The sequence below is a fragment of the Schistocerca piceifrons genome, chromosome 8 (assembly GCF_021461385.2).
Source record: "Schistocerca piceifrons isolate TAMUIC-IGC-003096 chromosome 8, iqSchPice1.1, whole genome shotgun sequence".
NCBI lineage: Eukaryota > Metazoa > Arthropoda > Insecta > Orthoptera > Acrididae > Schistocerca > Schistocerca piceifrons.
Genome location: NC_060145.1, coordinates 497,692,721 through 497,710,783, shown reverse-complemented (window position 1 = coordinate 497,710,783; position 18,063 = coordinate 497,692,721). Strand labels below are relative to the sequence as shown.

The 18,063-nt window shown below is 38.5% G+C and overlaps 1 protein-coding gene across 1 annotated transcript in view; it reads left to right on the top strand.

The window, feature by feature from the left end:
• Positions 1-239: 239 nt before the first annotated feature.
• Positions 240-18,063, top strand: part of LOC124711369 (transmembrane protein 248-like) — a 51,940-nt gene continuing 34,116 nt past the window's right edge. The window contains exons 1-3 of the mRNA XM_047241413.1: positions 240-400; positions 544-735; positions 5,783-6,026. Of these exons, the coding sequence (XP_047097369.1) occupies positions 574-735; positions 5,783-6,026 (406 nt within the window). The 5' untranslated portion in view covers positions 240-400; positions 544-573. The remainder of the gene's footprint in view (positions 401-543; positions 736-5,782; positions 6,027-18,063) is intronic.

Below are 18,063 nucleotides of genomic sequence, written 5' to 3'. Positions count from 1 at the left end.
CTCATGCATGGAACACAATTTATTTTATTATATTGTTTCTTTCGAATTGTTTCATTTAATTAGCTGTTAATAGGCGATACTGCATTTTTGTCCAGAAAATAAACGTTCCTGTTTGTCAATAATTATTGCAGGAGGAATGTAGAATCGAACTGAAGTCTTATAACAAAGATTTAATAACCACAGCACGAACTGTTGTGTACTTACAGCATTAAAAAACAACTATCTATAATATACTGGAACGCTGTGCATCCGACATCACGATGTTTCGACTTGTGGATAGTCATATGTTAGTGACGACTGGAAGGGCTTCCGCATCCGTAACTGTGATAATATGTAAAATGGACGGCACTGTGAGAGGAAAGCTGACAGTTTCTAATGTTCACAAAATGTGAAGATAGAAGTAAGCATAATAGTTATTTGTAATATGAGTTGATGATTCGTATGTAGCAGTTTATTTGTCTGTATCGTGTAAAATCGATTAACTTACTAGAAAGTATCAATGTTTATGATTCGTAGCTTCTGTTTACATTTGACGTTTCTCAGTTTCAGTGAAGATAACAGGTAGTTGTAACCATGGGACTGAGCTACCCGCTAAACAACCTGAAAGGGTTCGCATCTAGTCGACCGCCGTTAGTGGTTTTCACGTTGTGTGTGACAGCATTTGCATTGACAACTCTTTCGTTAGCATACTTCATCAAGAACTCTGATTCTGTACCAAACCCTGATGCCGCAATAGTAAGTAAATATTTATACATTAAGATTGTTGCTTGTCCAAAGACGTATATTGCTGTGAAACGAACATTTCATAGAGTATGTCTTGGCTACTGGTAGCTCTAGACAGTGGAAGCTATTGATTTACAAGACGTCGATATACTGGCGACGGAAGTCGCACTGAAACAATATGTTCCAGAACCCGATTTGTTGGCGTTAGTGCTCGAAATTTTCCTTCATGTTGTTGTTGCCACATTTTAATGGGTGGTCGAATCCAGAGGGTGAAAATTTTGTTGTGACATGCTTCTATGTTTTATTGGCCATTTAATAAAATTTTAATTTTTAGAAATATTTTGTCAGTGCTTTGATGATCCATCCAATGGAAGATTTCTCACTAAGGTAATAAAATATCCGGTTGAGTCACTGAAATTGTCCTTCTGTTTATTTTTTTCAAAGATTAATATAGCTTTAATCTGGAGTTCGCACCTAAGAAAATAAAGCAGTGATGCTTTTAGTACATGTGTGTAAGACTTTTAAATGTTGAATCAATTTGTAATTTAGATTAAAATTATTTAGTATTTTTATAATAAGTCAATCACTGTCTTTTTAAAATGAATGTTGTGTGTTCCAAAAACTAAAGCCTTTGTTTATACTTATTTTGCCCGGGATTGCCTTCTTAGCCAGTGCTAGTCTGCTTTTTATGTCCCTTCTGCTACAGTCATCATATGTTGCAGAACGTCATAGGTAGCAGAATTCGGTCACTTTGTCTAATTGTGGTCACCAGTTTTGATAACTTCAAAATTGAAAATCTTATTTCTGCTACTCCTCATTACTTGGGTCTTGCTAGCCAGTCTGTAGTCTGTACTCGTTCGACTGTTCATTCCAGTCAATGGTTCTGTAATTCTTTTCACTTTAACTGATGATAGCAATGTCATTAGTGAATCTTATTATTGATATGCTTTCACCCAAATTATAATCCCACTCCTGAATCCTTTTTATTTCTGCCATTGTTTCTTTGATACATAGATTGAATACTAGATCAACAAATTCTTTGAAAAGTCTTAGTTCCATTATCAAATGCATCATCAGAACTACATCTCAGGTGCTTTTACCTTTACTGAAGTCAAACTGTTCATAATCTAACAACTCCTCAATTTCAGTCGATCCAGTCTTCTATATATTTTTCTTGTCAACAACTTGGATGTACCCTATGAGATATTAAGCTGACTGTGCAGTAGTTGTGCCACTTATCTGTCCTTGCTATCTTTGAGGATATTCTGAATGAAACTTCCCTGGAAATGTGATGGTATGTCTCCAGTCAAATATACTTGTGTACAACAATGGTAGTCATTCTGGTCCCTACTGCTCACTAATGGGTGTTCTAGCTTTTATGGTGTGCAGCAGGTGGTACAAGTTTTAAAGGTATTTTAATTAGGTTTTTCATAAAATTTTAACTAAGTATTTTGTAGGTAATTATTACTGTATACTTTGCTGTAACTCTGCTGTATAGATTTTATAAAGTTATGTTACTGCCCTACTTTATAAATCCCCATTGCTGTGGAACCAGTGCACAATTAGAAAATTTTATTACTAAGAGGGGTACAAAAGTGGGCAGTTGGTAAAAAAGGTATACACTAACTTGAATTGTTGTTTGGATCCCACTTTCCCTAGTGATCACAGTAATTCTGAAGTTTTGGTGTTCATGTCTTCTGCCTTACATGGTCGGAAGTCTTCCAAATCTTTATTTAATTCTGACACCGAATTGGATTCCGTCTTCCTTATTGACTCCTATTCCCTTTTCTCTTATGCCATGGGACAAGTCCTACCCATCGTAAAGGCCTTTAGTGTACTCTTTCCACCTATCTGCCCACTCCTCTGCATTTAACTGTGGAATTTTCGTGCTCTTGATGTTGGTGTCCTTGTTTTCTAAGTTCTCTGAAGGTTGTTTTGCATTTTCAGTGTGCTAAAAGTCATTCCAACAAAAATTTCTTTTTGGATTTCTTCACATTTTGCCTGAAACCATTTTGCATTGGCTTTACTACACTTCCTATTTACATACTTCATTACAAAGTGACTTATATTGATGTACTTTTCCTGAAAATTTTTTTCACTTTCTTTCGTAGATCAATGGAAATATTTCTTTTGTTACAAAAGGTTTTTCTGCAGGGGTTTCCCTTGTACTTATGTTTATCTGTCCATCATATGTGATTGCAATTTTTATAGCTAGCCATTCCTCTTCAATTGAATTGGCTACTGTAATTTCATTATCATAAAATCTACAGCTGTAGAGAATATTAAACACATCTTATCATTTCTCAGTATTTCGGTATTCCTTTCCCGTCTGAATCTTCTGGATGACTCTCCTGAACTTAAACCTGCTGTTCATAATTACTAAATTATGATCCAGGTCTGTATCTGCTTGTGGATGTGCCTTACAATTCAGCATCCGATTTTGGAATCTCTGTTTGACACTGGTATAATCCAGCTGCAATCTTCCCATGTGTCTGGGACTTCAAAGTATACCTCCTCTTACTGTGATTTTTGAATCAGTGTCTTTGCTATGGCTAACAAATATTTTGCAGAACTTAGTTAGTCTCTCTCCTCTCTCATTCCTTCTACCAAGCCCATAATCTCCCATACCTCCATTTCCTTGACTTGCTGCTGCACTCCAATCCCCCATGATATTAAATTGTCATCTCTCTTTCCCTACTTAATTACCCATTCAATATCCTCATATGCTTTTATCTCTTCACCTTCTGCTTGTGATGTTGACATTTATACCAGATTTATTACTGTTTGCATTGGTTTGCTGTCAGTTCTGAATGGAACAACCCTATCACTGAACTATTCACAGTAACTCACTCTCTACCCTACCTTCATATTCATAATGAATCCTGCTCCGGGTATACTATTTTCTTCTGCTGTTTATACTACCCGTATTCATCTGAGCATCCATTTCTCTTTTCAGATTTCCTAGTTTCCATGCTACAGTGAGAAGTCTGATATTCCACACTCTTACTCCTAGAATGTTAAATTTTTGTCTGTTAAACTATGGAAAGTCCAGCATGGAATAACAACAATATTATGAATAGATTGCGACTCACCATATAGAGAAGGTGTTGAGTTACAGACAGAGACAACAAAAAGACTGTTACATATTTTAGCTGTTGCCCAAAGGGCCGTCTTCTGATGTAGTGTGCACCGCCACCCCCCTTTACCACTCCCCCCCCCCTCCCCACACACACACACACACACACACACACACACACACACACACACACACACACACACACACACACAAAAATAAGACCACTGTCCCTGGTTGCTGTGGCCAGATAAAGTGATTATGTGTGTTTGACTTATTCTAGTGTGAATGTGTATATCTTTTCTACTTCAGGAGATGGACTTTTGGGTGAAAGCTAAAATGTACAGCAGTTTGTGTCTGTCTGCAACTCAACATCCCCTCTGTGTAGTGAGTAGCAATCTATCGTTGTCATCATATTTTTGTTATTATTCAGTCATCGTGTTGTGGTTATCTCCCACTGGGCAATCCGTCCCTCCTGGAGACCTGGATCGAGGACTAGGCAGGAATGTTTTGCCAATGGAGATACCATCATGACACTTTTTCAGTTACAGGCCACATGCCATACACATTGTGATGCTGTGGTTTCCATTGGCTTGTGCGTCCTTATGCCATTGATCATTACTGATTAGTCCACCTTGCTGAATGTCTTCAGCTGCTATTGCTGATGGATTTTATTCAGAATTTAAACAGTGGTTGGGTTCAAACGTGAGACCCGGAATGTTTTGATTTCTAGTCAGACATTACTGCCAGACCACTACCCATTAGCAGTGCTATTATATAATTGCAAATGACTTACCAGTATTTATGAGGGGTGTTTGAAAAGCCCGTGCAAAAATAAAAACTACTTAAATGTTTGGGGTAAACCCTTTTTATTTTTCGGCAGTCTCCTTTTAGACTTATTCACTTCATCCAATGCTGTTCTAATTTGTTGATCCTTTCTGAATAATAGGAATTGTCGAAGTCTGTAAAATAGCTATTAGTTGCTGCAATCACCTCCTTGTTTGAATAAAATCTTTGTCCCGCCAGTCATTTTTTCAAATTGGGGAACAAATAGTAGTCTGATGGAGTCAAGTCTGGAGAATAGGGAGGATGTGAATTGAGTTGGAATCCTATTTCCATTAATTATGCGACCACAACTGCTGAGGTGTGTGCTGGTGCATTGTCATGGTGGAAAAGGACTTTTTTGCAGTCCAATCACCGGTGTTTTTCTTGCAGTTCGGATTTCAAACGCTCCAATAACAATGAATAATACACACCTGTAGTAGTTTTACTCTCTTCCAGATAGACGATGAGGATTATCCCTTGCGAAGCCCAAAAAACAGTTGCCATAATCTTTCCGGCCAAAGGAATGGTCTCCCGCTTTTTTTTGGTGCACATTATCCCTTGGTAATCCATTGGGTAGATTGTTGTTTGGTCTCAGGAGTATAGTAATGTATCCATGTTTCATCCGTAGTGACGAAATGGCACTTAAAGTCCTGGGGATTCTTCCTGAACAGCTTCCTTCCCCACCTTTCCCTAATCTGTTGTGGCCAATGACCACGCTGTTTGATCCCTTACCCCAAATCAAGCAATCCTATCTTTGGAGATCAGTGAAACTTGTGCTGGATTGGAAGGGAGGCATGCAGCAAGCAGTTATATACTTAGTCATGCTGCAGAGCATGTTCAGCAGCTGGGTATTGGATGTCCCCAAGGCAGACAGTTCTTCTGTATCCTTTCATGCATATAGCCATTTTAATGATAGTTATTACTATATAAAACAGAGTGGGCACATGTTCATTTATAAATGACATGTTGTTCACGAGTTACACTACCTTTGATGTTTTGCACTAATTCTTGTATTAGTGTTAACTGTATTGTGTGCGCATGAGATCAGTGATGAAGCAGTCAGTACAAAACCTGAATATTGCTCATCTTTCCGTTTTGTACATTCCAGTGTCTCTTCTGAATATGTATGTTCAGATTTGATAGTACTTTAATACTTTACAGGATTGGCCAACATTCCTGAGGCACTTGAGCAGCTTGGATCTCTGCGTATTGCCGGATGAGACCACCTCAGTGACACATGTCACAGCAAACAGTAGTGGGAGCCCTTCTACGACAACTGCAATCTATGACGAGCAGTTGTCTGACAGCTATGGAAATGTCTCTATTGCAGTGACTGCATCTCTGAGCCTTAGGGAACAGCTGCCACAAAATGTGACGTTCCTTTCTGGGTCCCTCCCACTTAGTGGTAAGTCAGTGATCTCTTTAGTCTGGATCTGTTGGACTGTATAACATGCTGGTCTCAGTTTGTCCTTTGACTTGAACACTTTGAAGCTTTGTGCAGGTACTATTTTAAGTTGTTTAGCTGAGAAATCGTCAAACTACAACACACTTTCTTAAGCTAATTAATGCTACTGACATTTATCATTAATCTTGTCAGCTCTGTGACATTGACAATGCTTAATACTCTCTATATGATGGATTTAAAAATAGTTTCTTTAGAACTAGTCGTGGCCCTCCAGTTCTGAGTCAGGCAGAGGGCTTGAACCAGGAACTGTGAAAGATCTGCAATGAACTAGGCTGAAACTTCGTGCATTTAACTTCATACGGTTGAGAACTGCATGGCCTACCTAAATGTGTTGACAGTGCACTACACATCAAAGGCTGCAACATAAGTAGCTGACTGTATATGGAGTGTGTAAAAGTTTCTTCCCATTCCAAATAGTAACAGTAGGAAATCGGGAATATTAATGTAAGATCCAAAGAAATGCACCTCAGAAATGAAATCACAAATGCCCTGACCAACTACTACCATCTGAAACAGTATCTCAGTTTGAAACACTTCAGAAAGGCAATGCAGCTCATACAATAGTGCAAAAAAATCCTTTTTAATGAATCTCTGGGAATCGAAATATTTTTTTCTTAAACAGGGGTTTTCCTTCAGTGATCTAGAGACTTATAGCTGATTGTAAAATTATTTGTATTGAGATAAATCATTGGGTATATGTATAGAAACAGTAACTCAGTACGTTTTTTCACAAATGATCATTCTGTTAACTCACGTGGCACATGTCCAGTCTGTAGTACAATTTGGTGCACACACACCCGAAAAGTATCCATGTCTGTGCCAATTGCAACTGCCACAATTAGTGCCATTACAAAGACATCCTGTTTCCTTAAAATTCTGTGCATACTCGTAAATGGATTATCTGGTAGGTGGATCCTCATTGAATGTACATAGTCCAACAAACTGCAGTGCAGATTCTCTTGCAGAACTCAGTGCTACGAAATGCCTCCTTTGTTGGTCTGGTAGCCATGCTGCTGGAGATTACCATACCAAAAAACTCCTCAAGTTGCTGTAATCCCTTATTAATCATGGTGTTGTACTGTTCTTCCAATGGTTTACAGTTTCTATGTCCACAGCCTCAATCTCTCCACTTACTCTAAAGTGAAAGATTATTATGTTTCTTAAAATGATATAACCAGCTGTTCGATGGACTGAAATTTTTAACACTGATCTTCTGGACGATTTCCTGAACATTTTAAAAGAATAGGTTCCACATCAGTAAACATTGACATGTGCTCATTCTTTCTCTTGCATCCAAAACCAGTAGCGGCAGTTACCACTCCCTTGTTTTTGAGAAAGGCACCCCGTACAGACTGTACCAAATAGTACTACTACTTAAGTGTGGAAAGTTTTATGCTGTGATTGTCCTTAGCATCACGGATGATCATCAGATTCTGCTGAATCGTAAGCTTTCTGTGTTTGCAGGCCATAACTCCACAAAAGTAAAACTGATAAATTCAACAATAACAAAGACAACTCTTCATGGCTCACGATTCATTACTCTGCGACTGTGATGTCAGATCACATGACCAGAGTTGCACAGCAGGCAGAACGGAAATCGCTTTCAGATTTGTTTGATGCTTTTTCTGTATCACTACAATGGAATTCAATCTAGATACCTGTCAACCGAAAGAATCGATTACCGTACACTGCCATCACTTGACACAAAGTGTATCTTTGTGAAACTGAAAGAAATCAGAAACTCACTTGCACTCATTAGGAATTGCATGAGAAGTGATTTTAATTTGCAGAATACTTCGTGTTCATTCCTTAAAAGTGAATTTTTTTCTTAAAGCGGGGTTTTTTAAAAGTGAGGAGCAATAACATTGATTTTATTTTTAACAGAGAGAGAGAGAGAGAGAGTTAAGCGGGTTCGTTAATTTGGATTTTGCTGTGGATACAGAAAGCTGGCTAAAACTTAAAATTGACAGCAGTAAGATGTTTGATGTAAATCTAAATGTATATTGGAATGACACACTGATGGGGAAATACATGTGGTGTATTTGTTGGAGTATACAAGAACTTCAGTTCCACAGATACAGGTAATGGGAAACATATGGAAAGACCAGAAACACAACACATTACCACACATCATTCGCTTTAGAAAAACCGTTGACATTTGAAACAACTTTCAGTCATTTTGGAGTGGATAAAGGCTGATAGTGTATGGTTTTTAAGGGAATCTTATACCTTTTGTCCAGCAAAATACTGTTAAGGTCGGGTACCGATGGTGAAGGTAGATAGCGATCTCGCACTTTTTTCTCCAAAGTAGAAAACGAAGGCTTGGTAACATTGAGGTCTGGGGACTTTATTGGCCAGAGGAGATGTGAAATTTCGTTGTCACACTCACAAATCCAGTCCTGTTCCTTCGGAGTCGTGAGAACAGAGTCCCTGTCATCCTGGAATGCAGGATCACCTGTGGAGAACGAACACTGTACCACGGGATGGATCTGATCAGTCAAAATGGTCACATAATCCTTGGCAGTAGTGCAGCATGCAGAATACCCGTGGGGCCCGTGGAATCGCATGATATTGCTATACAAGTCGTCACTGAATCCCGCCATGTTTCGCTCTCAAAATGTAAACTTGGCCAGAAGTTGGAAACATTCTGACATTCTGAAACAAGTCTCACGTGGCCAAATGACTTTCTTCCATTGTTCTGTAATCCAGGTTTTATGGCTCCAGCACCATGTTTTTCCTGTTACGGACATTTGTATCATACTTTGGGAATTCCAGCTCACCCTGCAATTCTCGGGCTACGAAGGTCCGTTCGTGTAATTTTGGGAGTGACAGGGTTTGCGAGTGCGACATTCAGTTCTCTGCAGGTATTATGTAATTTATTGTCACAATCCTGTTCAATGACTGTCTGTCACAATCACTCGACACACATTTATGTCTGCATTGCAACTTAGTGGATGATGATTTTTCCATTTTCCCTCTAAGTGGTATGAATCTTCAATTAGTACCTCTTGAAACATGAAACGCACTTCAGCTACCTCGGTTACAGAAGCACCCTCCATACGAGCACCTACAATTTGCCAAAACTCAAATTCACTTGCAAAGACATCACACAGGTGCCATTCGTGGCCAAATACAACAGTGCAATGTGCAGGCTCGACTAGCGTCTGCATTTATACTCCAGGACGCATTTCTTGTGGTGTTTCCATACTTTAATTTGACCCCTGCAGAAATTGAAGCTACATTCAGGATTTTTCGGCCAAGACTCCGTATCAAGCAGGTATGATTTGTAATTGGATCTTATGTAGCCAAAAACATAACCACAAGCGTTTCCTTACTCCCCCCCCCCCCCCCCCACCCCCAATTGCCTTTTTGATAGGGACAAGCAAAAGTAGTTTAATATTTTGGCCAATTTCAGTGTCGTATTTGCCCAATTTGGGATTATACAGTGTACTCCCAATGATTTGTGTGCAGGTTATACTGTTTCTAGATTATTCACGAATCTAGAAAAAATACTATCGAACAGTAATCAATACCCTCCCCTTCCTCCTGCCATTTCCTCCAATATCATTTCCATTGTTTAAACAACTGCTACATGACAACAGAATAATGTGTTCATTGTTTCAGTAAAATCTTCTTGGTTTACAGGAAGGGGGAACAAAAAACCACTCAAGTTTGATAGCTCTCTCTGCCATCGTCATTGAGAGTTGAAGTCACTGATTGTAAACCATGAAGATTTTACTGAAGCAGTAGACATGGTACTTCGTCATAATGAGGCACACGTTTAAACACTGGAAGTGACATTTATGGTCACACGGGTGGGAGGGGGGAGTTGTTTATTACAGTTTGATAGTAATTTTTAGATTCCTGTGTAATCTGCACACAAATAATTGGGCAAAAATAATGCATATATTGGCTAAACTATTAAATTACTTTAGCCTGTCCCTATCAACAAGGTAAAAAAAAATTTCAAGGAAACTCTCGTGGTGCTGTAAATTGAGAAGATTTTACTGCCACGAAATATTCCATAGTTATCAGCCAGCCTGTTCTGTGTAAATCAAAAACAGATTCGATTTTGTGATGTTAATCGTCATGTAATAGTCACCAAAGAAATTTAGAACAAATGTGTAAGATGACAGAGAAATGACAAGAGAATCAAAAGAAATATGTTGAAATTAAAACAACACTTTAGAATTAATGGAAAGATTTGATAAGATGGAAAAATGTTGCAAAACTAAGTGCTGATTATGGTATTGGGATGCAGACTATTCGTGAGATTAAAAAGAATAAGCAGAAAATAGCGAATTTTGTCAGGAAATGCAATTCTCGTTCTGGACCATCTGCACAGAAAAGCATATAGAAATATACATTTAATGAATTAAATTCTGATCTTTTGCAGTGATTTAGCCAAAAATAAGCAGAACGTGTCAGTTTAGGTGTGATGTGTGCCGAAAAAGCTAAATTTTTTCATGATGATGTAGGTTTATGGGGTGACTTTAATGCCTCATCTGGATAGCTAACCAGATGCAAACAATGTCCCATGATTCACAGAATTACTGTGAGAGAAGACTAGCTTAGTTCAAATGTTGGGGCAGCTGGTTCCTTCTGCAAACAGTCCCAGAAATTTGTGGGAGAAGAGTAGTTCACACCAGACCAAATTTATCATACAGATAAAAGTGCTCTATATTGGAAATATCTACCAACCAGAACCCTTGCTTTTAAGAGTGACGTTCATGCTCCTGGATATGAGTCGCTTAAAGAATGCATTAAAAGTTTTGTGCACTGCTATTGCTTCTGGGAACCACAAAATGAAACTTCTAGTGAGTAGAAAATTTTTAAAAAATATTGCAGCTAAGGATCTCCCTTTGCATTATTACAACCAAAAAGGAGCGTGGATGGGTAGTGAGAGTTTCAAAAACTGTTTCCACTCACATTTTGTAGCAAAATTTGGTGATTTCTAGAAAAGAGGGTTGCTACAGAAGGCTGTTCTATTGCTTAGTAATATCACTTCATGTCCCAATGAGAGAATTATTGTTTGTGATGATGGGCTCATCGTAACTAAGTTCTTACCTCCTAAAGTGAGTGCCATGATACAGCCAATGTACCACAGCGTAATTAGATCAGTAACACAGCGCTACTGGCCTGATCTCTATGCGTATTTTTATGAAAAGGACAGTCGCTACCCATCATATAGAGGAGATGCTGAGTCGCAGATAGACACAACAAAAAGACTGTTGCAAAATAAACTTTTGGCCAACAAGGTCTTTGTCAAAAATAGACAAGACTCATAGACGTGTGTGCGTGCACGCGTACACACACACACACACACACACACACACACACACACACACACACACACACACACACACACACATGTGCGTAAGTAAGTTCCTCAGTCATATGGTAATCATCGGTGAAGACTTTAATCATCCAACAATTGATTGAGAAAATTACAGTTCTGTTGGTGGTGGGAGTGCCAAGGCGTCCTGTGAAACGCTGCTAAATGCCTTCTCTGAAAACTACCTACAGCAGATGGGTAGGGACGCCACTCGTGACAGAAATGTATTGGCTCAAATGGCAATAAACAGACCTGACCTCTTGGGGGTTTTCCACATCAAAACTGGTATCAAGGACAATGATGTGGCAACAATGATTACCAAAGTACAAAGGACAACTAAAACGAGTAAAAAGATGTACACTGAAGAGCCAAAGAAACTGGTACACCTGCCTAATATTGCGTAGGGCCCCCGTGAGCACGCAGAAGTGGCATGGACCCATCTAATGTCTGAAGTAATGCTGGAGGAAACTGAAACCATGAATCCTGTGATCCCGTGGGGCTCTCCATAGTAAATCCAGATATGCTCAATAATGTTCATGTCTAGGGAGTTTGGTGGCCAGCAGGTGTGTTTACATTCAAAAGTGTTCCTGGAGCCACCCTATAGCAATTCTGAACGTGTGGGTTGTCTCATTGTTCAGCTGAAATTGCACAAGTCCATTGGAATACACAATGGATCATGAGGTTGTCTCCAAACTCGTACACATCGATCTGCTTGATACAATTTGAAATGAGACAGGCAACATGTTTCCAGTCATCAACAGTCCAATGTCAGTGTTGACAGGCCCAGATGAGGTGTAAAGCTTTGTGTCATGCAGTCATCAAGGGTACACAAGTGAGTGTTTTGGTCCGAAAACCCATATCGATGACGTTTTGTTGAATGGTTCAGCGTTGAAATCTGCAGCAGTTTAAAGAAGGGTTGCACTTACGTCACGTTAAACGATTCTCTTCAGTCATCATTGGTCACCTTCTAGCAGAATCTTTTTCCAGCCACAGCAGTGTTTGAGATTTGATGTTTTACCAGATTCCTGATAGTCCCAGCACATACGTGAAATGGTCGTTCAGGAAAATCCCCACTTCATCACTAAACATCACTTCCAAACTCGTGTAAATCTTGATAACCTGCCATTGTAGCAGCAGTAACCAGTCTAACAACTATGCCAGACACTTTGTCGTCGTATATAGGCGTTGCCGACCACAGTGTCATATTCTGTCTGTTTACATATCTCTGTATTTGTATATGCATGCCTTTACCAGTTTCTCTGACACTACAGTGTCTATATTCAATAAACAAGATAAAAAATGAGTAATGTCATATCTAAGTGAGGAACTTGAAACTTTCAGCACAGGGCAGAAGCATGTAGAAGAACTATGGCTCTAGATTAAAAGAATAATTGACCATGCACTGGATAGATACGTACTGAGTAGGAAAGTATATAATGGGAGGGAATCTCCATTGAATACAGTCACTTTAATGGAATGTCTAAAGAAATAGAAACTATTGCATAACTAGGTGTAAAAGTGTGGGGCTATATATAGAGAGATGCTGAATTAAACAATTTTGGCTGTTAAGAGAGCAATGTGTGATGCCTTTAATGACTACTGTTGCAGAATATTATCAAATAATATTTCACAAAGCCCAAAGAAATTCTGGTTTTATGTAAAGACTGTTAGTGACACCAGAGTTAGTGTACAGTCCATAATGAAAGAGGCAGGAATTGAAATTGAGGGTAACAAAGCAAATGCTGAAATGCTTAACTCCATTTTCAAATGTTCATTTACAAAGGAAAACTCAGAAGAATTGCCCCAGCTTAATCCTCATACCACTGAAAATATGAATAAAATAAATGTTAGCATCAGTGGTGTTGAGAAACAGCTGAAATCGTTAAAAATGAATAAAGTTCTGGGGCCCAAGAGAATCCCTCTGATTCTATGCTGAATTTGAGGCTGAGTTAGCTCCTCTTCTAACTGTAATCTATCGTAGATTTCTCGAACAAGGAACAAAAGATGGGGTAATAGAAGTGATCCAATATCTTTGATATCGATTTGTTGGTAAACCTTAGAACATATACTGAGCTCAGCAGAATGAGGTATCTTGAACAGAATAATCTCCTCACTGCCAAGCAGCATGGATTCAGAAAACATCAATGATGTGAAATCCAACTCACGCTTTCTTACATGACGTGCTGAAAGCTTCGGACCAAAGCGGTCAGGTAGATGCAGTATTTCTTGATTTCAGAAAAGCATTTGACTCAGTACCACACCTAAACTTACTGTCAAAAGTACAGTAATATCGGGCATCAAATGAAATTTGTGGCTGGATTGAGAACTTTTTTGGTAGGGAGGACACAGCTTATTACTTTGGGTGGAGAGTCATTACATGTAGAAGTAATATCAGGTGTGCCCCAGGGAAGTGTGTTGGGACCCTTGCTGTCATGCTGTATATTAATGACATTGAAGACATTATTAACATCATACTTTTTGCGGATGATGCAGTTATCTTTAAGGAAGTACTGTCAGAAGGAAGATGCACAAATATTCAGTCAGACCTGCATAACATTTCAAAGTGGTGCAAAGATTGGCAACTTGCTTTAAACGTTCAGAAATATAAAATTTTGCACTTCACAAAAGAAAAAAAAGTAGTATCTTATGACTACAATATCGATGAGTTACTGTTGGAATCTGCCAACTCAAACAAATACCTGGATGTAATATTTTGTATGGATATGAAATGGAATGATCACATAGGTTCAGTTGTAGGTAAAGCAGTATTTGTTGAATACTGGGGAAGTGTCATCAATCTACAAAGGAGACTGCTTACAAATCACTCGTGTGACTGGTTCTAGAATGTTGCTCAAGTGTGTGGGACCTGTACCAAATAGGACTAGCAGGTGATATTGAACATATACAAAGAAGAGTAGCATGAATGGTCAGAGGTTTGTTCATTCCATGGGAGAGTCACACAGAAATACTGAAGGAACTGAACGGGGAGACTCTTCAAGACAGACGTAAACTATCCCGAGAAAGTCTATTAACCAAGTTTCAAGAATTGGCTTTAAATGATGATTCTAGGAATATGCTACAATCTCCTGCATATCACTCACGTAGGGATTGTGAGAATAAAACTAGAACAATTACTGCGTGTGTGGAGGCATTCGAACAGTTATTCTTCCCGTGCTCCGTATGTGAATGAATGAATGAAACGGGAAGAAACCCTAATAATTGGTATAATGGGACATATCCTCTGCCTTGCACATCACAGTGGTTTACGGAGTGTAGATGCAGATGCAGACACAAAGGACAACATTTTGAAGGGTTCCAATTTTTGTGTACCCAAAATGTGAAAAATTTTAATACAGTGGTCACAATTTTTAACCCATTGCACTGTTTTTATTATTCTGAGGAAAAAAGCTGTCAGTTAATAGTCACATTTCAATCATAATCAACTCACTACATTTATTGTAGTGAACTACATTGAAATGGTGTAATCTTAAGGTACAGTAGCTACTAATGTAACTACACAATTACATGTAAGGGGAATTAGCCCCCCACAATATTTTTGTGAAACTACATAAGTTTTTTTTTTTTTTTTTTTTCAATACTTCCCTGGCATGTTCAACATACAAGAGTACTACACTGAAGCACCAAAGAAACTAGTGTAGGCATGTGTATTCAAATACAGAGATAAGCAAAAGGCAGAATACGGCACTGTGGTCGGCAACACCTGTGAAGACGAATGTCTGGCCCAGTAGTTAGATCAGTAACTGCTGCTACAATGGCAGGTTATCAAGATTTACGCGGGTTTGAAAGTGGAGTTATTGACAGCCTACGAGTGATGTGACACAGCATCTCCGAGGTAGAGACGAAGTGGGGATTTTCCCATTTGACCATTTCACAAGTGTACCATGAATATCAGAAATCCAGTAAAACATCAAATCTGACATCGCTGTAGCCGGAAAAACGAACGTGACCAACAACGACTGAAGTGAATCATTCATTGTGACAGAAGGGCATCCCTTCCTCAGATTGCTGCAGATTCCCATGCTGGGCCATCAGCAAGTGTCAGCATGCAAACCATTCAACAAAACATCATTAATATGGGCTTTCAGACCAAAAGGCTCACTCATGTACCCTTGATAACTGCACAATAGAAAGCTTTATGCTTTGCCTGGGCCCATCAACACAAACATTGGACTGTTGATGACTGGAAACATGTTGCCTGTTTCATTTCAAATTATATCGAGCGGATAGACGTGTACGGGTATGGAGACTTCCTCATGAATCCATGGAACCTGCATGTCAGCAGAGCACTGTTCAAGCTAGTGGAGGCTCTGTAATGGCATGGGGCATGTGCAGCTGGATTGATATCAGACACCTGATACGTCTAGATACAACTCTTACAGGTGGCACGCCCATACGCATCCTATCTGATCACTTGCGTCCATTCATGTCCATTGTGCATTCCAACGGACTTGGACAATTCCAGCAGGACAATACGACACCCCACGTGTCCAGAATTGCTACAGAGTGGCTCCAGGAAAACTTTTGTAAACTTAAACACACCTAATTGGCCACCAAACTCCCCAGACATGAACATTATTGAGCGTATCTGGGATGCCTTGCAACTTGCTGTTCAGAAGAGATCTCCACCCCTCATATGCTTACGGATTTATGGGCAGCCCCATGTGATTAATGGTTTCAGTTTTCTCTAGCACTACTTCAAACATTAGTAGAGTCCATGCCACATCATGTTGGTGCACTTCTACATGCTCGGGGGAACGCTGCACAATATTAGGCAGGTGTGCCAGTTTCTTTGGCTCTTCAGCGTATATCTACTTACTATAGGCCTGTCGAATGGGCAGCATATCTGATCTAAACATATTGTTCTGGAATGTGATTGTATAGTTTCCTTTTGTGAATGTGTAATTTAGCAAATTTATTTATCATACCTAATTTATATGTTGCTGTTGCCATTTATAGCATAGTGAATAAATGTCTCGTACATTTAATTATGGTTTTTCCTTATAAGAGACAGGGATATTGAAGTTTATGACCAAGAGGTTCAAACTAGAATGAACATTTTATCATAATGGCTTACTTGTAGAAAATATACTGGATTTCTACAGAGAAATACTTCACATTTTATGCATTTTGTGTTGGACAACAGTGGTGATAAAAACAAATTAAAGTCATGTGAATTATTCTAGGTACACTTGTCATATTAATGCTCTATGAAATCCACACTTTTGGCAATATCCACCATTGTCTTTGCAGGAGAGAACCTTATTGTTGGAGTAGTAAAGGTATCACACGAACTTAGTAGTAACCACTGTGGTCAGAGGTCACATTAGCATGTAGAACATATGATACAGGCTAACGTGTGGATCTGAAAGAGAAGTTCACATTCATAAATATAATATAGTTGACACTTAAACTGTAACATACCACTTTTTTAGTCTAGATAGTATATTTACAATCTGACATATGTGGTAAGGCAATTGTCACTAGTAAAAAGTCATTTCTGTTCTCTCAAAACACAAAAAGAATGTAAATTTGTAATTTTCCACCCAAAATTGGCAGTGTGAGCTTTTGAAATTCGTAGCATAATAACAACTAAGTCATCAATGAAGAACTCTCGTTCGTTTCAAGTCGGTCTTATTTAGTGTTCAAATTGTTATTTATACCACTAAACAGAGTGAAAATGTTGAGTTCCACAATTTTTTTTGTTTTTTCCTCCCATGTCAGCCAAGTGGAATGGAATGTAATGTAATGGAGTACTTAGTAGTGTTGATAAAAAAAATTCAGTCTTTAGTATGTGATACTCTTGCCCTTCTACCAGTCCGAAATGAAAAAAATATCCATACAATCATGTGATAATGAAGGTGAGAAAATAAAACCAAGTACCCTTTATTCACTCAAAATTATGTTTAAGAAGTTCCTGAAATATACTCATTATAATGCATGCAAGTACAAAGTGTAATTAACACACTTCAAAGACTACCTAGAACTTCGCATTTTCGTGTATGTTTTGTTTCTCTTCAGTTACCAGTTTCCTTGGGAAAGTGTAAAGCTAGTAAATAGTGTGTTGCTAGTAAGCTGTTGCTTGAGTAGTTCCAAATTTTGATAGTAATTAACTTCCAGTGGCAAACCCATGAAGACTATTTACAACACATCCACCAGGAAAGCTTGAAAAGTCATAATTAGCTTCATGGTATGAACAATATTCAGAATATTTATTTGCAGTAAATAGGCTGATGGAAAAAGTAAAATATAAGAAAACTCTCATGGTTACTTAAATCAGTGCTTCGTGTGTACTAATAATCACAGAAATACAAGGAGGAAACTGCCTGATCTTCATCAACAATAATTTTCGTGTATGTAATTTTGTTATTATTTCTTTTTTGTAAATACGAGGGGGTATCCAAAAATACGAGTTATTATTTTAAAACTATATATTTTCAAACTGTGTACAAAACAACTTTATCCCCTTCAAAATACTCTCCATTATAACTAACAAATTTGTCCCACCTGTGCTTCCACTGTTCAAAACATTTTTTGTAGTCATCTTTAGAAATGGCTGACAGGTCTTCGCTCGTTTTTCTCTTGACTTCTTTAGTGTTGTCAAATAAGTGTCTTTCATGCCCC